General features: G+C 46.3%; 1 protein-coding gene across 1 annotated transcript in view; it reads right to left on the reverse strand.

Moving 5' to 3' along the window:
• SPATA13 (spermatogenesis associated 13) overlaps window positions 1-19288 on the reverse strand; it is a 145613-nt gene that overhangs the window by 85153 nt on the left and 41172 nt on the right. Inside the window, exons 3-4 of the mRNA XM_042781169.1 lie at window positions 13386-13739; window positions 10846-10990 (exon numbers count right to left, since the gene is read on the reverse strand). Coding sequence (XP_042637103.1) covers window positions 10846-10990; window positions 13386-13739 — 499 coding nt within the window. The remainder of the gene's footprint in view (window positions 1-10845; window positions 10991-13385; window positions 13740-19288) is intronic.

Genomic DNA, 19288 nt, shown 5'->3' on the forward strand with positions numbered 1-19288 from the left:
TCCAGGATTATCTTCTGTGTCTGTGTTAATTTGTTTCCCTTTTCTTTGTTGAAGAGGTCTGTGCAGTCTTTCTGCCTAGTCCGCCATCTTGCCGGCCACCCCCTCAGATAATTTTTAAAACTTAAACCAAAAGCATCTTCTTCAAGTTGTACCCAGTTTAACTTAACTAATAAAAAAAGGTCTGCCTTGACCATTATACTCTTTTAAGAACTATCCATATGGGATCAAATTGACAACAGCAACCCAACAGATAGCTAAGAATCCTAGGGGGCTGTGAGTTTTTTAATGAGGGAGGAACAACTCAGAAAAGGAGGGTGAGAATGGTTACAGAACTCAAAGAATGAAATCAGTGTCACTGCACTGTATATGCAGAAACTGTTAAACTAACAAACAAAGGAAACAGAATTTAGTTCCTGTGATGGTCAGTTTTATGTGTCAACTTGGTAGACTGGTCACTTCAGTCACTTGATCAAACATGAATCTAGGTGCTTCTGTGAAGGCATTTTGCAGATGTGCTTAACACCCACAATCAGTTAACTTTAAGTAAGGAGATTACCCTCCATGATGTGAGTGGGCCATCCAACCACAGAACAAAAACTGGTTTCCCAGAAAAAAAAGCAATTCTGTCTTAAGACTGCAGTGCCAACTTCTGTGGAGTTTCTGGTCTACCAGCCTGTCTTACAGATTTTCAACTTGCCAGTCCCTATAATGGCGTGAGCAAATTCCTTAAGCTCAGTCCAACGCTCATTCCTTATACATATACGTATACATATACATACATATACGTATACATATACATACATATACGTATACATATACATATACATATACATATACATATACATACATACATACATTTATATAGGAGCCCTGGTGGCGTAGTGCCTAAGGCATTTGACTGCTAACCAGAAGGCTAGAGGTTCAAACCCACCAGCCACTCCTCAGAAGGAATCTACTTCCACAGAGATACCACCTCAGAAACCCAAAGAGTGGCCACTATGAGTCGAATTGACTCGATTAGACAGCAGTGAGTTTGGTTTTGGTGTTTTACACACACACACACACACACACAACAAACCAGTTGTCATTGAAGCAATTTGCACTCACAGTAACCCCATGGGTTTCAGAGTAGAACTGTGCTCCACAGTGTTTTCAACGGCTCATTTTTCAGTAGGTCCCCAGGCCTTTCTTCCAAGGAACCTCTGGGTGGGCTCAGACTGTCAAACTTTGGTTTAGTAGTTAACACTTAACATTTGCACCACCCAGGGACAGACAGACACACGGACACACACACACAGTTTCTCTGGAAAGACCTGACCGATCCAGTCCCCTAAGAACAATGTGCTTCCAATGGAGTTGTCAATACCAGTCACACTGAGTAAGAACTCAGCATGGCCACTTTAGCTTCCTCCCAACACTGGGAGTATGAACAAGCAAGGAAATGTGGGTTCCCTTTGTGCTCTCTAGACTAAGGCAACAGTCTCTCTTCCTCTGCCTTTCCCCCTAAATTGTCCTTCCTCTCCAAAGCATAATTCAGACCACACCATTCCTCTGCTGAAAATGGCTTCTCCTCACACTTAGAATAACTCAAACTCCTTATCATGACCTGCAAATAACCTGGCCACAAGCTACGCACCTGACTGTAAGTGCCTTTCTCTTCTTGTTCCCTCAGCTGCAGGCACTGCTGGAACCTCAGGCACACTGCGTTCCTTCCTATCTTGGGGCATGTAACACTCCTTCCTTCCATGTGGACCTGTCCTCCCCGAGATCTTAGCCTGGTCATCTCCTAGTCATCTTTCAGGTCCCCACTCAAATGTCAGCTCTCTAGAGAGCTCTCCCTCCACCCCTGCTCACCTTCCCCACAGCAATCATCAGTGCCTAAGGTGGCCCTCGGGATGGACTTATTTAATCTGTCTGAATGCTATTCTTGAGAGGTGCTGTCCAGTCGGCTCTGACTGTTAGTGACCCTGTGTACAACAGGATAAAACACTGCCTGGTCCCGCGCAATCCTTACTATCCTTGCTGTACCTGAGCCCGTCACTGCAGCCACTCTCAATCCATCTCATTGAGGGCCTTGCCCTTCTTCGTTGACCCTCCACTTTACCAAGCATTACATCCGTCTCCAGGGACTGGTCCCTTCTGACAACATGACCAAAGTAGGTGAGTCCATCTCAGCTCACTAATAATGCCCAGAATGCCAATCTTTATGCATTCCATTTCATTTTTGACAACTTTCAATTTTCCTACATTTATATTTCACACATTCCTCATTCTGATTATTAATGGATGTTTGCAGATGTTTCTTCCCATTTTGAGTCATGCCCTATCAGCAAATGGAGGTCCCGAAGGCTTTATTCCACCCACATCATTAAAGTTGTGAGGAGGCAGCTCATCTTTCAGCAGTGTCGGACAATGGTTCAGGGCTAGTTATTAAGCTTTCCAGTAATATATCTGTCAGTATTTCATAGCTATTCATAAAATGTGTATTTTGTTTTGTTATGCTTTATTCTCTGCTGTGTTCCAGATGGTTAACAACAGTGCCCAGCTCATAGCTGATGGTCCACAAAATGTTGTAGACTGACAAATTTTTGACTTGACTAATTGGACAGAAGAAAGGAGACCATGGCAATTCTAAGCAAGCAGGGCCTCTAACAGTTCAGAAGGTGCTGGCCACCTCACCTGGCAAAGAACCCTCCCAGGTGAGGTGCTGGATAGAGTCAAGGTCCACATACAGTGGGGGCTGGAGAAGCCAAGTCAAAACCACCACCTACTGCTTTGTAACGAAAGACAGGAGAGACAGAGTTCCTTTTTTTGATCTCATGAGTGATGCAAAGAGTTAACACACTTGGTGCAGTAGTTCTGTTTGTGTGTCAACTTGGCTGGGCCTGGTTGAGTGGCTGGGCAGCTGGGTGTAGTATTCCCCATGATGAGACTGGCAATCATCTCCATGGTGGGATCTACCACAAGCAGCTGAGTAGCTGCCTTTGGGACGTGGTCTGCTTCCTGTATATAAGGAGAAGCCTTGGGAATGGTCTCTAGCCTTTGGCACACTTGGACCCTGCATGTAGCCGTGTCCCTGCCATGCTCTGCTGACCTTGGGACTTACAATGGACTTAAGTTAATGGCCTGCCATGTGGTTTGGTAACATCGGGACTGTGCCTTTTTATTTATCAACCTTGGGCTTGGCAGCCTCAGCAGATAGCAGCTGTCTGAGTGAAGAAATGCCTCTAGCTCCAGTGGACCAGGAGCAGGAGGCAGAGCTGGACCCCAAGGTTGAGGGGCTTTCACCCACCCCTACAGCCTGGCACTTTGAACTTGGACTTAAAGCCTGCAAATGTTAAGAATAAACTCCTGTTTCTTAAGGCCATCCCCCCATTTGTGGTGTATTCCTGTCAGAGCGGCTCTAGGGAACCAGAACACTTGGCTATGGACCAAAAGATTGGTAATTCGATTCCACCCAGAAGCACCTGAGGGGAAGGCCTGGTAATATTCTTCTCAAAAACCAGCCCCTGAAAATGCAATGCAGCACAGTTCTGCTCAGGCACACATGGGGTCTCCATGAGACGGAACCCACACGACTCAACAGAAATTGGTTTTATATTAAAATATATAACCCACACTATTTTATTTATTTGCTATCTCGTTTCCCCTCATAGGCACATAACAACATTTCGTTTCCCCTACCTATGGTAATAGTGTGTGTTGCTTACATTTCCCTCACGTGATAAAATTGTTAAAGGCCTTGCCCCAGAACTGGAGGAGGGCTGGCCCTCCGTCACTGGTTCTAGACTTGGACTTGGACTTGACTGTGGCAGTTGTGGAGCCGTTGGAGTGTGTCCCTTTGGGGAAGCAACGAAAAGGTTTTCAATTATACAAGGAACAGCTGTTTCATATTAGAATGAAGTTCTCTTTGGAAATTAATGCCCTCTACCCTGCTTTAAGAAGGCTGGAGGTTCAAACCCACCAGCCACTCCTCAGAAGAAAGACTGGGCAATCTAATTTGGTAGAGATCCAAAAAAAAAAAAAAAAAGCCTCAGGAACCCAAGGAGGGATTGCTATGAGTCAAAATTGACTCACCGGCATTGAGTGTGGTTTTTTGAGCTACCCTGCTTTAAGGAGCTCGGGGGGGCATAGTGCCTAAGGCTGACTGCTAACCAGAAGGCTGGTGGTTCAAACCCACCAGGCACTCCTCAGATGGAAGACTAGGCAATCCACTTCTATAGAGACACTGGCTCGGAAACCCAAGGAGGGGTCGCTGTGAGTTGGAACTGACTTGACAGCACTGAGTTTGGTTTTTTGGTGTGCACCCTGCTTTAGGGAGCTCTGGTGGCACAATGCCTAAGGCATTTGACTGCTAACCAGAAGGCGGCTGGCAGTTCAAATCCACCAGGCACTCTGCAGAAGGAAAATGAGGCAATCTACTTCTATAAAGAAGACTGCCTTGGAAACTCAGTGAGGGTCTCTATGAGTCAGAATTGACTGGATGGCAGTGGGTTTGTCTCTGGGCTTGATCCCGCTTTATTTTTCTTCATTGCACTACCTAACGTGATTAGTCAGCTTTGGTGGTGCAGTGGGTAAGGCATTTGGCTGCTAACCAGAAGATCAGCGGTTCAAACTCACCAGCTGCTCTGCAGGAGGAAGATGAGGGAATCTACTTCCATATAGATTTATAGACTTGGAAACCCAATGGGAGTTGCTATAAGTCAGAATCAACTCAATGGCAATGGGTTTGGTTTAACAGGGTGATTAGTTACTTGTTAAGTTATTCCTTATAACCCTCCACTAAAATATAAGTCCCTGAGTGAAGGGTCTGTTTGTTCACAACTCTCACAAGGCATACGGTTAAAAAAAAAATACTAAACTCACACCATCTAGTCAATTCTGACTCATAGTGACCCCATAGGGTTTCTAAGGCTGTATATCTTTACAGAAGCAGACTGCCTCATCTTTCTTCCATAGAGCAGCTGGTGGGTTCAAACCACCAACCTTCTGATTAGCAGCTCAATGCCTTAACCACTGTACCTCCAAAGCTCCTGGGTACTTGGTAAGGCAACTCAGTAAATATTTATTGGCTGAGTAAAGGAATTAATGAGAAAACCGGAGATTCATGGAAACAATTAGTCCTCGTGACTGGTATACCACACAATCCTCAGCCTATACGACTATGAGAACAAAAGAACTAGATGGTGCCTGGCTACCACTGTCAACCACTCGGAGGGGGATCTATGTAGGAGATCCTGGATAGAGAGGGAGAACAATGTGGAACAAAACCCAAAATCATTTGGGGAGAAAAAAAAAAGGAGACCAGGTTTGCTGGTCTGATAGAGCCTGGTGGAACCACTGAGACTATGGCCCCTAGCTGCCCTTAAGGTCTGGAATTGAACCCACTCCTGTGGCTTCCAGCCAAACAAAAGACAGGCACAAGAGTTGAATATGTACCTGAGGTAGACACACTCCTTGGAGAGAGCAACCGTGGGAAAAAGAAGGGCTATTTATGCTCAGGGTGACAGTTCAGGGGGCAGGAGCACACGGAGGGATGGACACAGGGAAGAAGTAACCATCAGGAAGAAGTGGGAGGGGAGCTATTGCATTGCGGTAAGTTGTAGTCAATGTCATGAGACAACGTGTGTGTGAACTGCTATATGGAAAGTGAATTTGCTCTGTAAACTTTCAGCCAGATCACCAAAAAAGAAAAAAAAGTATCCAAAAAGTTTTAAACTTCAAAAAAATCTGGAGTAAAAAAAAAAAGGAATGAACGAACAAACATAGCAGAGTATGTCCAGTTTCTAACAGCACCTGGATTCCACTTGGGAGAATCACCAACCCTCCAATGTGTTCAGCCTTCTGTTAGTAATTTTCAGTTGGCCCCTGACTCATAGTGACCCTGTGCACATGGAACAGAACACTGCCTGGTCCTGTGCTATATCCCCTCTTCAGTTGAAGCTCGGACCATAGGGTTTTCCCTCTTGACAGACAGGTGGTGGATGTGCATGAGACGCACTGGCCAGGAACTAACCTAGCTCTCGCATGGGAAGCGAACACTCTACCACTTGGCCACCAGTGCCTCATGGTTATTCAGCCCAAGTGGACAGGCAGTCCGGGTGCCTGCCTCTTAACGCAGAGGGCAATGGATCCCTGCAAGCGCCTGTGCTTGCAGAGGACAATCCTCTCTCCTCGGACTTGGGCTTCAGCGGGTGACACATGGTGAGAAGGCCTGCCACTCACTCCTGGTGCTCCAGAAGGAGCCCCTGCTGTTACATGGCCTTCCTTGTAGCTCCTTAGCTCCGAGGAGTAACCATGACTGCTGTCCACTTCCAAGTCTGGTTCCCCAGCCACCTCATTGATTCTGAGAGCTCCTGACATCCCCCCACGAAAGCCCCTTTTCCCTTAAGCTAGCCAGGGTTAGCTTCTGTTCTTCTCAACCAAAGAACCATAATACCCTGAGATCAAAAAGCAGTGTCACAAAAAGCATGGAATGAGGGTGTGGATATACGTGTGCAGAGTTGGAGAAGAAATTATCTACGTTCCTATCACCTTAATGACAGTATTTTCATTTGGCATGTTCTTCTGACCAAATGTGTACATATTGTACATGGATGCAACCATGGTATTAATGTGATCTTATTTCTTATATGTACTCATTTAAAATTAGTCATTTTTTGTTTCGTGATGCTGTCTGTGTTATAAACTGTTTTGAAGTAGTTGCCCATATGGCAATCTAACTAACCACGTATTCATCACCGTTAACACTGTGTTATCACATGTAACTCTGGGAAGAGCATCTTATGCACACAGCTTTTATCTCCTTTTGGATAACTTTCGCAAGATGCATCATCAGATGATGGTTATCAGATCAGAGAGAGTGGTCATGGGACACATGGCCCGATTGCTCTGCAGAAAGATAGCAATGCATTTACCTTAAAGGAGTTTCTGGGAACACTAAGTAGGAAGAACTGTGATAAACAGTAAAGAGAAGGGAAGGAACTCTAGGCCGAGGGAGTAAGCCAAGGCAAAGAGAGTGGGAGAGCCTACAGCTGACAAAGGGAACACTGGATGGAACGATCTGACAGAAGTGGGACAGACAGATGCAAAGTTAGACAGGGGGTCACATGAAAAGCCCGCATACCAGCTTAAGGAGAGTGGACCTTATTCCACTGATGATGGGTAAAGTTTGAAAGGAAATAACCTAGTACGAGATGAACATGAAAAATAACTCTGACAAGAATGTGTATGGAAGACTGCCATGAGGAAGCGACTAGAAGCAGCGGTTAGAGAAAAGTGTCCATGACCTTGAGAAGCTGGGGACCCTGGAGGAGGAACAGTGACTCTGTGGACATGGGTGCTGATGACCCCAAGGCTTGTAGCCTGTTCATCTGAAAGGAAGAGAAATCCATCAGAACAGGTGGCTGTGGGCTCGATTAAAGAGTAACAGATATTTCTCTTTTGGACACACATTGGGTTTGAGACGACGTTTGCAGGTTTCCTCAACCTCTAGCTGGTATCTAATTTCTCTTTCCCATTACATCCTACTTGACAAAATCTCGTAGTAACCTCAAATCCTTCTATAAGGCATGTAGAAGAAAGTTAGGAACCATGCAAACATGTTAGGAGCAGTCACGTTTCCTCATTGTTCACCAACTCTTTGCCCTCTCACAACCTTGGGTGGTCCTGCACACCCAACTCCCCAACACCTCTCCTCCCTAACTGTTTCCAGGTCAGAGGTCATCAGCAACCTTCCTACCACCATGATTGGTGGCTCTTTCTGAATCTTCCTGCTCTTCAACCTCTGCCTTTAAATCTCTTCCCTCAACTTCAGGGATACTTCCCCCTCCTTCTTCTCTTTCACTTCTCTGAGTAACCTTTGTCTACAGCTTCCCCTCCTCTTCTCACCTTCTACATATTAATAGAGTATTGTGGGAGCTCTGGTAGCATAGAGGCTAAGACACTTGCCTGCTAACCAGACGGCTGGCGGTTCAAACCCACCAGCCACTCCTCGGAAGGAAGGTTGGGCAATCCTACTTCCGTAGTGATGCTGCCTCGGAAACCCAAGGAGGGGTCGCTATGAGTCGGGCCGACTCGATGGCACATAACAACAACAACAACAGTTCCCCAGTGCTGCTATAACAGAAACACCACAAGTAAGTGGCTTTAGCAAACAAATTCCTCTTCTCCCAGTTTAGGAGGCTTGTTGTTGTTGTTGTTGTTGTTATGTGCCGTCAAGTCAGCCCTGACTCATAGCGACCCCTCCTTGGGTTTTCAAGGCAGTATCACTACAGAAGTAGGATGCCCAACCTTCCTTCCGAGGAGTGGCTGGTGGGTTTGAACCGCCAGCCTTCTGGTTAGCAGTCAAGTGCCTTAGCCACTATGCTACCAGAGCTCCCCTGAGCACCGACTCTAGAGGAAGACTTTCTCAGCTCTGGGGGAGGTCCTTGTCTGTCCCCAGGCCATCTTCATGTGGCACGGCATCTCCTTCCCCAGTTCTGCTTCCTAGCTTGTGTTTGATCTCTTTTATATCTCAAAGGAGACTGACTCAAAACACTGCTTACACTGATCCTGCCTCATTAGCATAACAAATACAACCCATTTCCCAATGGGATTATAACCACAGGCACAGAACTCAGGATTTACAACCAGTTATTCTGGGGGGAATGAGATCAACCCATAACACATGGTAAACAGATACATAACAAAACATGTGCCATTCCATATTCTCTGTGTGCACAGTTCAGTGACATTAATTACGTCTGTCATGTTGTTCAACCATCACCACAATCCGTTTTCAAATTTTCCATCCCCTTAACAGAAGCTCAGCCCCCTGAGCAGTAAGTCCCTCTGTCCCCTCCCTCCCACTTACTCCTGGGAACCAGTAATGAACTTTAGTTTTTATGTATTTCCTAATCCTAGGTATTTCATATAAGGTCACACTCTAAATTTAAGTGTTCTTAAGTGACATACTCAGCTCATTCAATCATCCTGAAACTACACTAAACAAATCCATTCCTGAGGCTACAGCTGCCACCATTATGTGGTAAACTTGCCCTGTTGTACATAGGGTTGCTATGCGTTGGAGATGACTTGATGGCACCTAACAACAGCAACGACAACGTCATCCAGCAGCTGATGCTGTGACTGTTAGTAATCTGCCATGCTTCTTTAAAGGGCATTACAGTCCAGTGGATAAACATGACAACCTTTGGTCCTGAAAACGCCACCTGACTATAGGTTCAAATCCCATTTCTACTGCTTCTTGGGTAAGTGACAGTTTACTTCTTTATGCCTTAACTTTTTCACCTGTAAAATGAGGCTGTCAAGTTGATTCCAACTCACAGCGACCCTGTAGGACAGAGTAGAACTGCCCCGTAGAGTTTCCAAGGCTGTTATCTTTACAGAACTAAAGCCTAAATCAAACTCACTGCCGTTAAGTTCATTCCGACTCACAGTGCCCCCAGAGGACAGAGTGGAACTGCCCTGTAGAGTTTCCAAAGCTATCATCTTTAAGGAAGCAGATGGCTACGTTTTCCTCCCGTGGAGCAGCTAGTGGGTTTGAACCAGTTACCTTTTGGTGAGCAGCCAAGTGCTTAAGCGATGCATTGTTAGGATTCCTTAAGCATTAAAAAACAAAACAAAACAAAAAAAACACCGCCAATGAGTCAATAACGACTTAGCAACCCCCATTGGGTTCTGAGGTGGCCAATCTTTACAGAAGTAGATTGCCCCGTCTTCCTTGCACAGCATGGCTGGCGGGTTTGAACTGCCAACCTTCTGGTTAGCAGTCAAATGCCTTACTCACTGTGCCACCAGAGCTCCTTTGAAGATAATAACAGTATCTACCAAATCTACCAAATAAATGAGTTAATATACTAGAGCCCATAGGACACTGTCTGGCATGTGGTATTATCTCAGTATATGTCAGTTCTTATTCTTCTCATTGAGTGCATGCCTGGGAATGCCGTGGCTCACCTGGAGACTGGCAATGAACTGAATGTGAATGTAGGGGATGGTTTCATTTTTTATGAATTTTCAAATCACTCCCAAAACATGAGGAATTAATTCAAATCAATAAACAATTATTGGGTAAACACTGTGATGGCATATCTGGGTGGTGCAAACAGTCAAGACTTGGTTGCTAACTGAAAGGTTGGTAGTTCAAGGCCACCCAGAGGCACACTGGAGGAAAGGCTTGGCAGTACAGTACTGCCATCACTTCCAAAAACTCAGCCACTGGAGACCCTAAGGCAGACAGTACTACTCTTGACACACACGAGGGTGTCACAAGTCAGACCTGACTCCATGGCAACTGGAAAAACAACTCCAACAGCACATGAACCACTGTATCATGTGAAGTGTGCTTTGGCGTCCAAACTAGTGTTTGAGGATCTCAAACACCCCAGGAAGAGCTTTTAAAAGATTAGGGTGAATCCTTAGGATTACACTCTCATTTGAATTTCTACCTGTAAGGAAGGTTGGGCAATCCTACTTCCGTAGTGATACTGCCTCAGAAACCCAAGGAGGGGTTGCTATGAGTAGGGGCCGACTTGACGGCAAATAACAACAACAACAACAACAAGAATGAGGTACGTAGATTCCACAAGAGAAACAAACTCCTCATGCTTGAGTCCCTGCCATGGGCCAGAGAGCACCCGCCCTAGACAGCTGGTAACAGGCAACTTAATGATACCGTAAATGCCCACGAGCAGGTTCGAGGAAAAGCACTGCTCCACCACCAGGCAGAACAGCAGACGTTCCAGCCCAGAGAGAGGCGGAGACATGCACTACCACCCAAGCATCTGCCCTGAAAGGAAATGTCAGAGGCAGGCCTCTGCTCAGAGGGCACGGAGGACTTACCGTTGGATGCTCTCATCTGGCGCCGGCGTCCCACGCGATCTAGCCCAATGGGGGTGCTCTGGGAAAACGTGAACGGACGGAACCGAGCCGAAACAGCTTTGTACGGCGGCACCTGGTGAGCTGGCACTGGAGGCCTGGTGGCGGGCTGTGGAAGGAAATCAAAGAGTGGTGAGGAGATGCCAGGAAGTCACAGTTCCTGCAAGCTGATCACACACACAGCTGCAAGGCTCTCAGAATTCTCACCTCCAAGCCACTCACAGCTGTGAGGTGGCTCCTCCAAACCGTGTAAGCCGCAGGCTGCAGCAAGCCTCAACGGCTGTGAATTATCCTAAACGGTTTTTTAAATCATTATGAACCCAGCGGCTCTTCACCCATGGCAGCACTGTCATCATATCTGTCAGCAACATACCAAGAGGTCACAGCAGATAAAAGCAGAAGGTCTCAGTGGAGGAAAAGTAACTGTAGGGAGCGGTGGGTTGTCACGCAGATGCAGTGTCAGAAGATGAGGAAGATGAAGGGTGCAAGCTCCAAAGAAAGCAAAGACTGAGCAGGGGAAGCCAGCGTGTGGGCCTCGCGCACTGGTCCTACCTCATTTCTTTACCCTGCAGACCCTCTGTACAGACTAGCACGTGCAGGAACTCGATAAACGTATGTGGAATTGAAGGCAATGCTTGTTTAGCTAAACCACAACGACAATGGAGCTTTCTTTGGAAGAAAGAGTTGCTCTTCTACCAAGTGACCCTGGTCTCCTTGTTGTTGTTGTTATGTGCCGTCAAGTCAGAACAACTCATAGCGAGCCCTCCCTGGGTTTCCGAGGCAGTATCACTACAGAAGTAGATCACCCAACCTTCCTTCCAAGGAGTGGCTGGTGGGTTTGAACCACCAGCCTTCTGATTAGCAGTCAAGTGCCTTAGGCACTACGCCACCAGAGAAGTGTCTATACGTCCTTTTGATTTTCCACTTTAATCGTCCCTGTAACTATATAGGCAAGGTCCAATTTGTTCATCTTTCCTTACATTTCTTCTGTCTTTCCACCCAAATGAGAGAAAAAAAGACTGTTATGGAGTTGATTCTGACTCACAGTGACCCTTTTAGAGCAAAGTAGAACTGCCCCATAGGGTTTTCAAGGCTGTAAATCTTTATGGAAGCAAACTGCCTCATCTTTTTCGCGTAGAGCGATTGTTGGGTTTGAACCAGTGTCTTTTTGGCGAGCAGCTGAATGCTTTTACCATTATGCCACTAGCAATCCTGTCCTTCCTCTCAGCTCCCTACATTAGGTTACGGTGCAGAAAATTCTTTGACTGCACACCTCTTAGACACACTGACGTGGAGTAATTCCTAAGTGCTGTGGTAGTGCAAAAAGTGAGCGGTTCTAAACCTACCAGCTGCTCCATAGGAGGAATATGAGGCAATCTACTTCCGTAAAGATTTACAGCCTGGGAATCCCAGCGGGGGTCACTGTGAGTCAGAATCGACTTAACAGCAGTGGGCTTTTAGAATTTCTTTCCGCTGCTGTGTTTGGAGCAAAAATAGATTCGAATTTGATTTCACTCAGAAATATTTCCCACCGAGCAATATGGAGCATCTTAAACAACCAAAAAAGCTCTCATAAAGATTTCATGGTATTCTTCAACTTAATTCGTTTTCACATGAAGAATTTAATCCAACCCAATTTGAATGAAGGTGGAGTTTCTGATTGTTGGCTATACACAAGGGGTTGTGCTGGAGTTTACAAGGAGTCTGTGAACATACAATCCAACACCAAGATTAGTATAGAATTTCCCTTCTAAGAGAATTTTACGGGTTGTTTCTGACATGATCTGGCAGGCTTTTACAATGGAACTGGACACTTCCTTCTACACTGTTCAGTGAACTCTTAGCCAAGGCCTGGGTATCTGCCTCAGCAGGTATAAACTCCTCGCCAGCAGGGCCTTTAACCAAACGTTCTGCATCCTCAGTGTGCTCATCAGTTAAGTGATCCATACTTGTTGAATCCATATCACACGCTAAGGAATCAGGAGTCAGATTTTAATTACTGTCAACCCAGCTGCAAAGTTGAAATTCAAAAAGTAAAGATTAGGAAAATGATTTACAAAAAAATTTCCTATCTCCTGAAGAAAAATCGATTTCTTCTTTATTTTCTTCCTATCTTTATGTTTGACCAATGGAGGACCCATTCTTTTGTTAACAGTTTCTTCTTTCAGGAAAGTAACTATGCCCTGCTACCCTTCTCTTGTTAAAAATTACAGGTGATTTAAAAATGAACAGCAATGTAGGTTCACGTGTTCTTTGGCGATACCAGGAAAGAAAGGAAGTTAGTAAGAGTTAGTGGGTTGGCACCGAAGCAAAAGCCGGGTGGTTAGTTTTCATTCACGCCTGTTTTCACCCAGTGAGGCGCGAAGGCTGAGAGCAGACAGCGGAGTGTTTGAGGAAGGCAGACAGAAGGAAAGGCGACGTCCCACGGAGTCTGTCGCAGGAGAACGGACGCCAGGAGGCACCAGGATTTTTGCCGGCTCTGGCGGAAGCACACTGGCTCTTACTTGGCTTAGTAGGATCTCCAACTCCTCCGCCGGGCTGCTCCTGTACAAGCTGACGCCACCTATCACGGAAACGGGTCGTCTCCTCCGGCTTCCTTTGGGGCAGCCCGTGGGAGCGGCATCTGTGGGCGCCATGTCCGGCTGGTGCTCACTGCCCACACAGTCCCCGTTCTGGGTGTCTACAGCCACCGAGTCCTCAGGGATGGACAGACTTCGGCTGACCGACTGGCCGTAGTCCGAGAGGGGTCTGGGTCTTGACCTTTTCCCGGAACCCCATCTCCTCTTTGGGATCCTCTGCGCCTCTGCCCGCTCCTCATCCTGGCCCGGAGCTCTCCGCCAGTGCTCCTCGGTAACCACCTTTTCAAACGGGAACAATTAGGTGAGCTCAAATGTCTAGGAAGGTATTAAACAAGCACAAATTATGCCCTCCCTCCCTCCCACCCACCTTTTTGGCCCTTTCTGAGGCATTCTTGGGTTAACTGCACTGTGTTTTTTTTTTTAAAGTTACTTGTGTAGAAGGTGAAGGCAGAACCATAACATGGATTCAAATAAGCAAATCTAACCCTCATTTGACACGAATTAGAAACCATGATTTAAACTGATGTGTGGTTGAGCTGTGACAAGAGACATGAAGAAAACGAGTGTCACCGAGTTAAATGAGCTGTGGCAGGTGTCTCCCCAAATATCCCTAACAACAGCCTAGGGACAGGCAGGTCTGCCAGTAGAAGAAATGCATGTGCAAGGCGACCCCCATGCTTACTCTCCGCCTCTCTGCTCCACACCGCGAGCTTTGTTAAAACAAGATGCCGAGAGAAGAGTAACCTTGGCGCTGTTAGGACCCAATGCCATGATGCTCAACTTGCTGAGGCTGTGGATCTGAGGACAGCAGGGTAATGGGCAGGGACAAGGTCAAGGGATGAGGTCAAGCAAGCTGTCGATCTCGGGCAAGTCACAAGTGACCCTTCTGGATCTCAGGTTCCAGACTAGACAATCCCACAGGGATCAAGAGTCTACGATTCTAGACTGGCAAACCAAACCACCAAACCAAACCAAACCCACCGCCATCAAGTCACTTCCCACTCATAGTGACCCCCAGTGGGTTTCCCAGGAAGTAAATCTTTATGGAAGTCGACTGCCCAGTCTTGCTTCAGGGCAGTGGCTGGGCAGGTTTGAACCACCAACCTTCTGGTTAGCAGCCAGATGCCTTAGTCACTGTGCTACCACAGCTCCTTTCTAAACTGGCAATGCCTTCTTCTAATTTTACAAATGACTTTTCCAGAGGTGAAGCAACTGGAGTAAACAAACAAAAGAGCTTTGCAGGAGTTTGCTGCCTCCGCTGCTGGCTGGCTCTGTAAACTCAGGAAACTGACTTAACCCGAGTGGCTGGGTTCCGCAGTTGTTCACTGGGGATAATAGGGCCTCCTGAGCATGAAATGAGACAAGAGCAAGAGAGCCCAATCAGCCGTTGCTAAAGATTGCTCTTGAAATGCTGTGCCACAGAATAACCACGCCACGAATGAACCTCTATCTTGGCAGAGAAGCCCAGGCTGTTGCAGAGATAAAGCAGGGGAAGGGGAAGTGGGCGGGGCGGGGAGAGGGGAGGAGAAAGTGGGCAGCATGCCAGCTTAAAGCACGCTTGCCAGCCGGTGCTAGACAACTTCAGCTCTTCCATTTCTATCAATTAGTTTTAAAACCAAGCAAAAAAGGCGGTCAAGGCAAGGGCATAGGGCGGAAAGCTCCTGCACAGGTGGGCACAAATGTAAACTAACTGCACTTTCAAAGTATTTACACCAAACCCAACCCACTGCCACTGCATGAATTCTGACCCACAGCGCCCCTAGAGGACAGAGTGGAACTGCCCCACAGGGTTTCCAAGGCTGTGAATCTTTATTGAAGCAAAGCCAAAACCACACCCACTGCCATGGAGTTGATTCTGACTCACAGCGCCCCTAGAGGACATAGTGGAACTGCTCCATAGGGTTTCCAAGGCTGTGAATCTTTATAGAAGCAGTCCACCTCATCTTTCTTCCAGGCAGCGGCTAGTGGGCTCAAATCACCAACTTTGTGATCAATAGCCCAATGCTTTAACCACAGTGCTACCTAAAGTATTTATACAGTTCCATCAAATACTGAACAGGAGAAAGCACTCCCTCTAAAGGGACTCTCCGGGTGGTGCAAGAGGTGAACTAGCCTGGCTGCTAACTGAAAGGTGGGGGTTCAGGTCCACCCAGAGGCTTTTGGAAGAAAAGCCTGGCAATGTGCTTCTGGGAAATCCTCATGGGAATTGAGAAGCTGGAGTATTTATACGGTTCCATGAGGTACAGAAAAAGGAAAAAGCATTCACTGCAAAAGGTACGGGGGTCCCGGGTGCTGCAAAGGGTTACCACGCCTGGCTGCTAACTGGAACGCAGGACGCTCAAGTCCACCCAGGGCACCTTCAAAACAAAGCCCTGGCAACCGACTGCTGGAACGTCCGCCGGAGAAAACCCCCTGGAGCACAGTTCCCCTCTAACACACACGAGGTGGCTGTGAGCCAGGGTGGACGGGACAGCTAGGGTGTGGTTTCAACCAGCAGGCACACAGCAATGGATAACCCTCTCCACCAGCAACAACTGCCTACCTCAGACTGTGCGACGGGCAGCGGCTGCCCACACACACTGAAGGAACAAGCAGGTGACTGCGTCCATGTTCTCTAAAGATCCGTTTTGGCCTTTAAAACACTACAAGCAGCATGCACGCCTAGCTTAGGCCCTTACACAGTCCTGCAGTCTAAGCTTCAGGTGAATTCAGGGCTCTATACACTTGAATAGGAGCTCTGGTGGCGTAGTGCCTAAGGTATCTGACTGCTAACCAGAAGACTGGCGGTTCAAACCCACCAGCCACTCCTTGGAAGGAAGGTTGGGCAATCTACATCCGTAGTGATACTGCCTCAGAAATCCAAGGAGGGTGGACTTGATGGGACTTAACAACAACAACACAGGCTTGAATAACCAATTCACACCCAAGTCATAAACTCTTATAAACAGACTTTGTGGTGGAGTGATCATCCTTTTAACTCTTGCTTCTCAGTATTAGGATTATAAAATCCTAGTCATTGGAATGATCTTTCGTTGTTATACAAGATTTCTAAGGAGCTCTGGTAGTACAGTTGTTAAGGTACCAACCAAAAGGTTATTTGTTCAAACCCTCCAGCTACTCTGTGGAAGAACGATGAGGCAGTCTGTTTCCTGTTTATTGTAAATCTGTAAAGATTTAGAGCCGTGGAAACCCAATGGGGCATATCTGTTCTGCCTTCTAGGGTCACTATGAGTCAGAATTGACTCAATGGCAGCGGGTTTGTTTTTCTGGTTTCAGTGCAAAAAAGGCTCAAAACCCTTTCCGTATTTAAAAGTTGCACATGTAGCAGGTGAAGTCGAATGTGGTGAAGAATCTTCTGTAAGTCGAGGTTGGTTCAGGAGCTCTAGCAGCGCAAAGCACTTGGGTGCTAACCAAAAGGTCAGTGGTCCCAACCCACCAACCAACAGCTCCATGGGAGAAAGATGAGGTAGTCTGCTTCCGCAAGGATTCACATCCTTGCAAACCCTATGGGGCAGCTCAACTCTGTCCTATAGGGTCACTGTGAGTTGGAATTGACTCATTGGAAATGGGTGGGTTCCGCCACCCCTCATTAGGGATTGTTTCAAAGTGAGGGCAAATTTACACAACATTTAAGGGCAAGAAGGCATTGTCTAGTAACCTGTGGACTGCCTGTACTGGGATAAGAAGAGTAATGAAAGCTAGATTTTGGAATGCCTACTGCAGACCAGACATGTCCCAGGCACATGGGTTACCTTACTCAGTCTTCACTACCACCCCACGAGTAGGTACTTTTAGCCACATTTACACTGGGGTCAAAAGAAATACAACTGCTTGTTCAATTCAATACAGCAAGAAAGAGAAGAAGCTCATTGCACAACCTGCTCGAATTCAAAATCTCCACCCTTCCACTCCACCGTACTGCATCCTTGGCCCACACCTTCAAGGAGGTCAGCAGTACCAGCTACCATGGAGTCGACTCCGACTCATGACCACCCATGAGTGTCAGAGGGTCTGCAGTGTCTTGAGTTTTCGGAAGGAGATCATCATCAGACTTTTCTTACAAGGTGCCTCCCTATGGATTTGAACCACCAACCTTTCAACCTTTTGGTGAGTAACTGAGAGCGTCAACTGCCTGTAGCGCCTGAGGACTCCACAGCGGAGAAGACTAGATGTTGGTAGATCCCCTGGAAGCAGAACTACTTGGAGGGCGTGTGGGGAGGAGGGAAGGAGTGAAGGGCTCAGACCCTTTATGGGGCACTGGACATTCTTGAGAACATATGTATTTGTATGTGCTATAAAAAAAAAGTCCATATGCAGTTGAACATAATAGGAGGCAAAGTCAGGAAAAAAAAAACAATAGAAAAAAAGAGATAGGGTTAACAAAGTCGACCAATCGCAGTAAAACCTGCAAAAGCCAGTAAGGCAGAACCCTGTCGGAGAAGGAAAATGCACGTATTTTCCTTTCACAGAGACAGAAAGGTGGTAAGACTACCTGTTGAAGGTGGAAAACTTCCAAGACCCAGAAAGACAAGCCAGTCCCATCAAGTTCCGGCTCTCACAGGTTTCGTTGTATTTTGAAATATAAAGATCAAAATATTAAAAAATATGAGGATGTAGGAATACATACAATTCTTTACTAACACAAGAATTAAAACAACTACTGATAGGTCTAACAGCCAGCACTCTTTGGAAGTATACTGAGAAATATAAGTGCTATTTCAAACTATCAGCAAAAACTGTATTGTCATGTGAAAAATACCTATGATTTTTATTGGTGACAGGATTACGAGTCTTGCTAAAATTGCTATGGTTCGGTGCCTACCTTACTAATTGAAAGAACTGCTCCATTTTAGCTTGTTTGTAGGTGCTGTCGAGTCGGCTCTGACTCATAGCAACCTGATGTACAACAGAACAGAACCCCGCCCGGTCCTGGAACATCCTCACAATTGCTGCTGTGTTTGAGCCCACTGTTGAGGCTACTGTGTTAATCCGTCTGGTTGAGAGTCCTTCTCTTTTTGGGTGACCTATGAAGCTCTGGTGGTGCAATGCCTAAGGCATTTGACTGCTAACCAGAAGGTTGGTGGTTCAAACCTACCAACTACTCCATGGAAGGAAGATAGGGCTATCTACTTCCATAAAGATTTACTGCCTCAGAAACCCAATAGAGTTGCTATGAGTCAGAATCAACTCAATGGCAATGGGTTTGGTTCCCCCACACACACACGATCAAGCTTGAGGTCCTACTCCAGGGACTGGGTTCCTCATTAGAGGCAAGATAAAAAGAAAAATTTTCTGCTCCTTGATTTCTGTCAATGGGGCCACTGGAAGCACCTTCACGAGTCTTAGGTTAAAACCCCCAGCAGGTTAGATATTATCACTTAAAAGTTGCCTATGTTCCAGCCCATGTGTTGTAATCACAAAAAACGACATTTTACAGCTTACAGCTTCTAAAAGCAAAATAGTAGCATCTCACTAATTACAACTACACACCAAAACCTAATTTTCTTTAAAGGAAAATTAAGGTGTCATAAATAAAGTGGGACTGGCTTATTAGCACAAGAGCTGGACTATAGGGGGCATGGCATGGTATAAAAGTATGTCCAGTAGTTACAGCAGGTGAGGGGCACTTATAAACTCCCAGATCAATTACCGTACTTCAGAACAAGGAAATACTTACATAGTTAGAAAGAGAAATTTTTTTTTGAGCCCTAATGTCACTTTTCCTTTTTGTTCCATTACCATTTTTAGTATCAGAGGGATTAATGTCTTACATTTGCCCAGAAATCTACAATTTTCAAGGTGCTTTAACATCTCTTTCAAATTGTATA

This window comes from Orycteropus afer, unplaced genomic scaffold (genome assembly GCF_000298275.1).
Source record: "Orycteropus afer afer isolate SDZICR_OR568_19922 unplaced genomic scaffold, OryAfe1.0 scaffold00092, whole genome shotgun sequence".
Lineage (NCBI taxonomy): Eukaryota > Metazoa > Chordata > Mammalia > Tubulidentata > Orycteropodidae > Orycteropus > Orycteropus afer.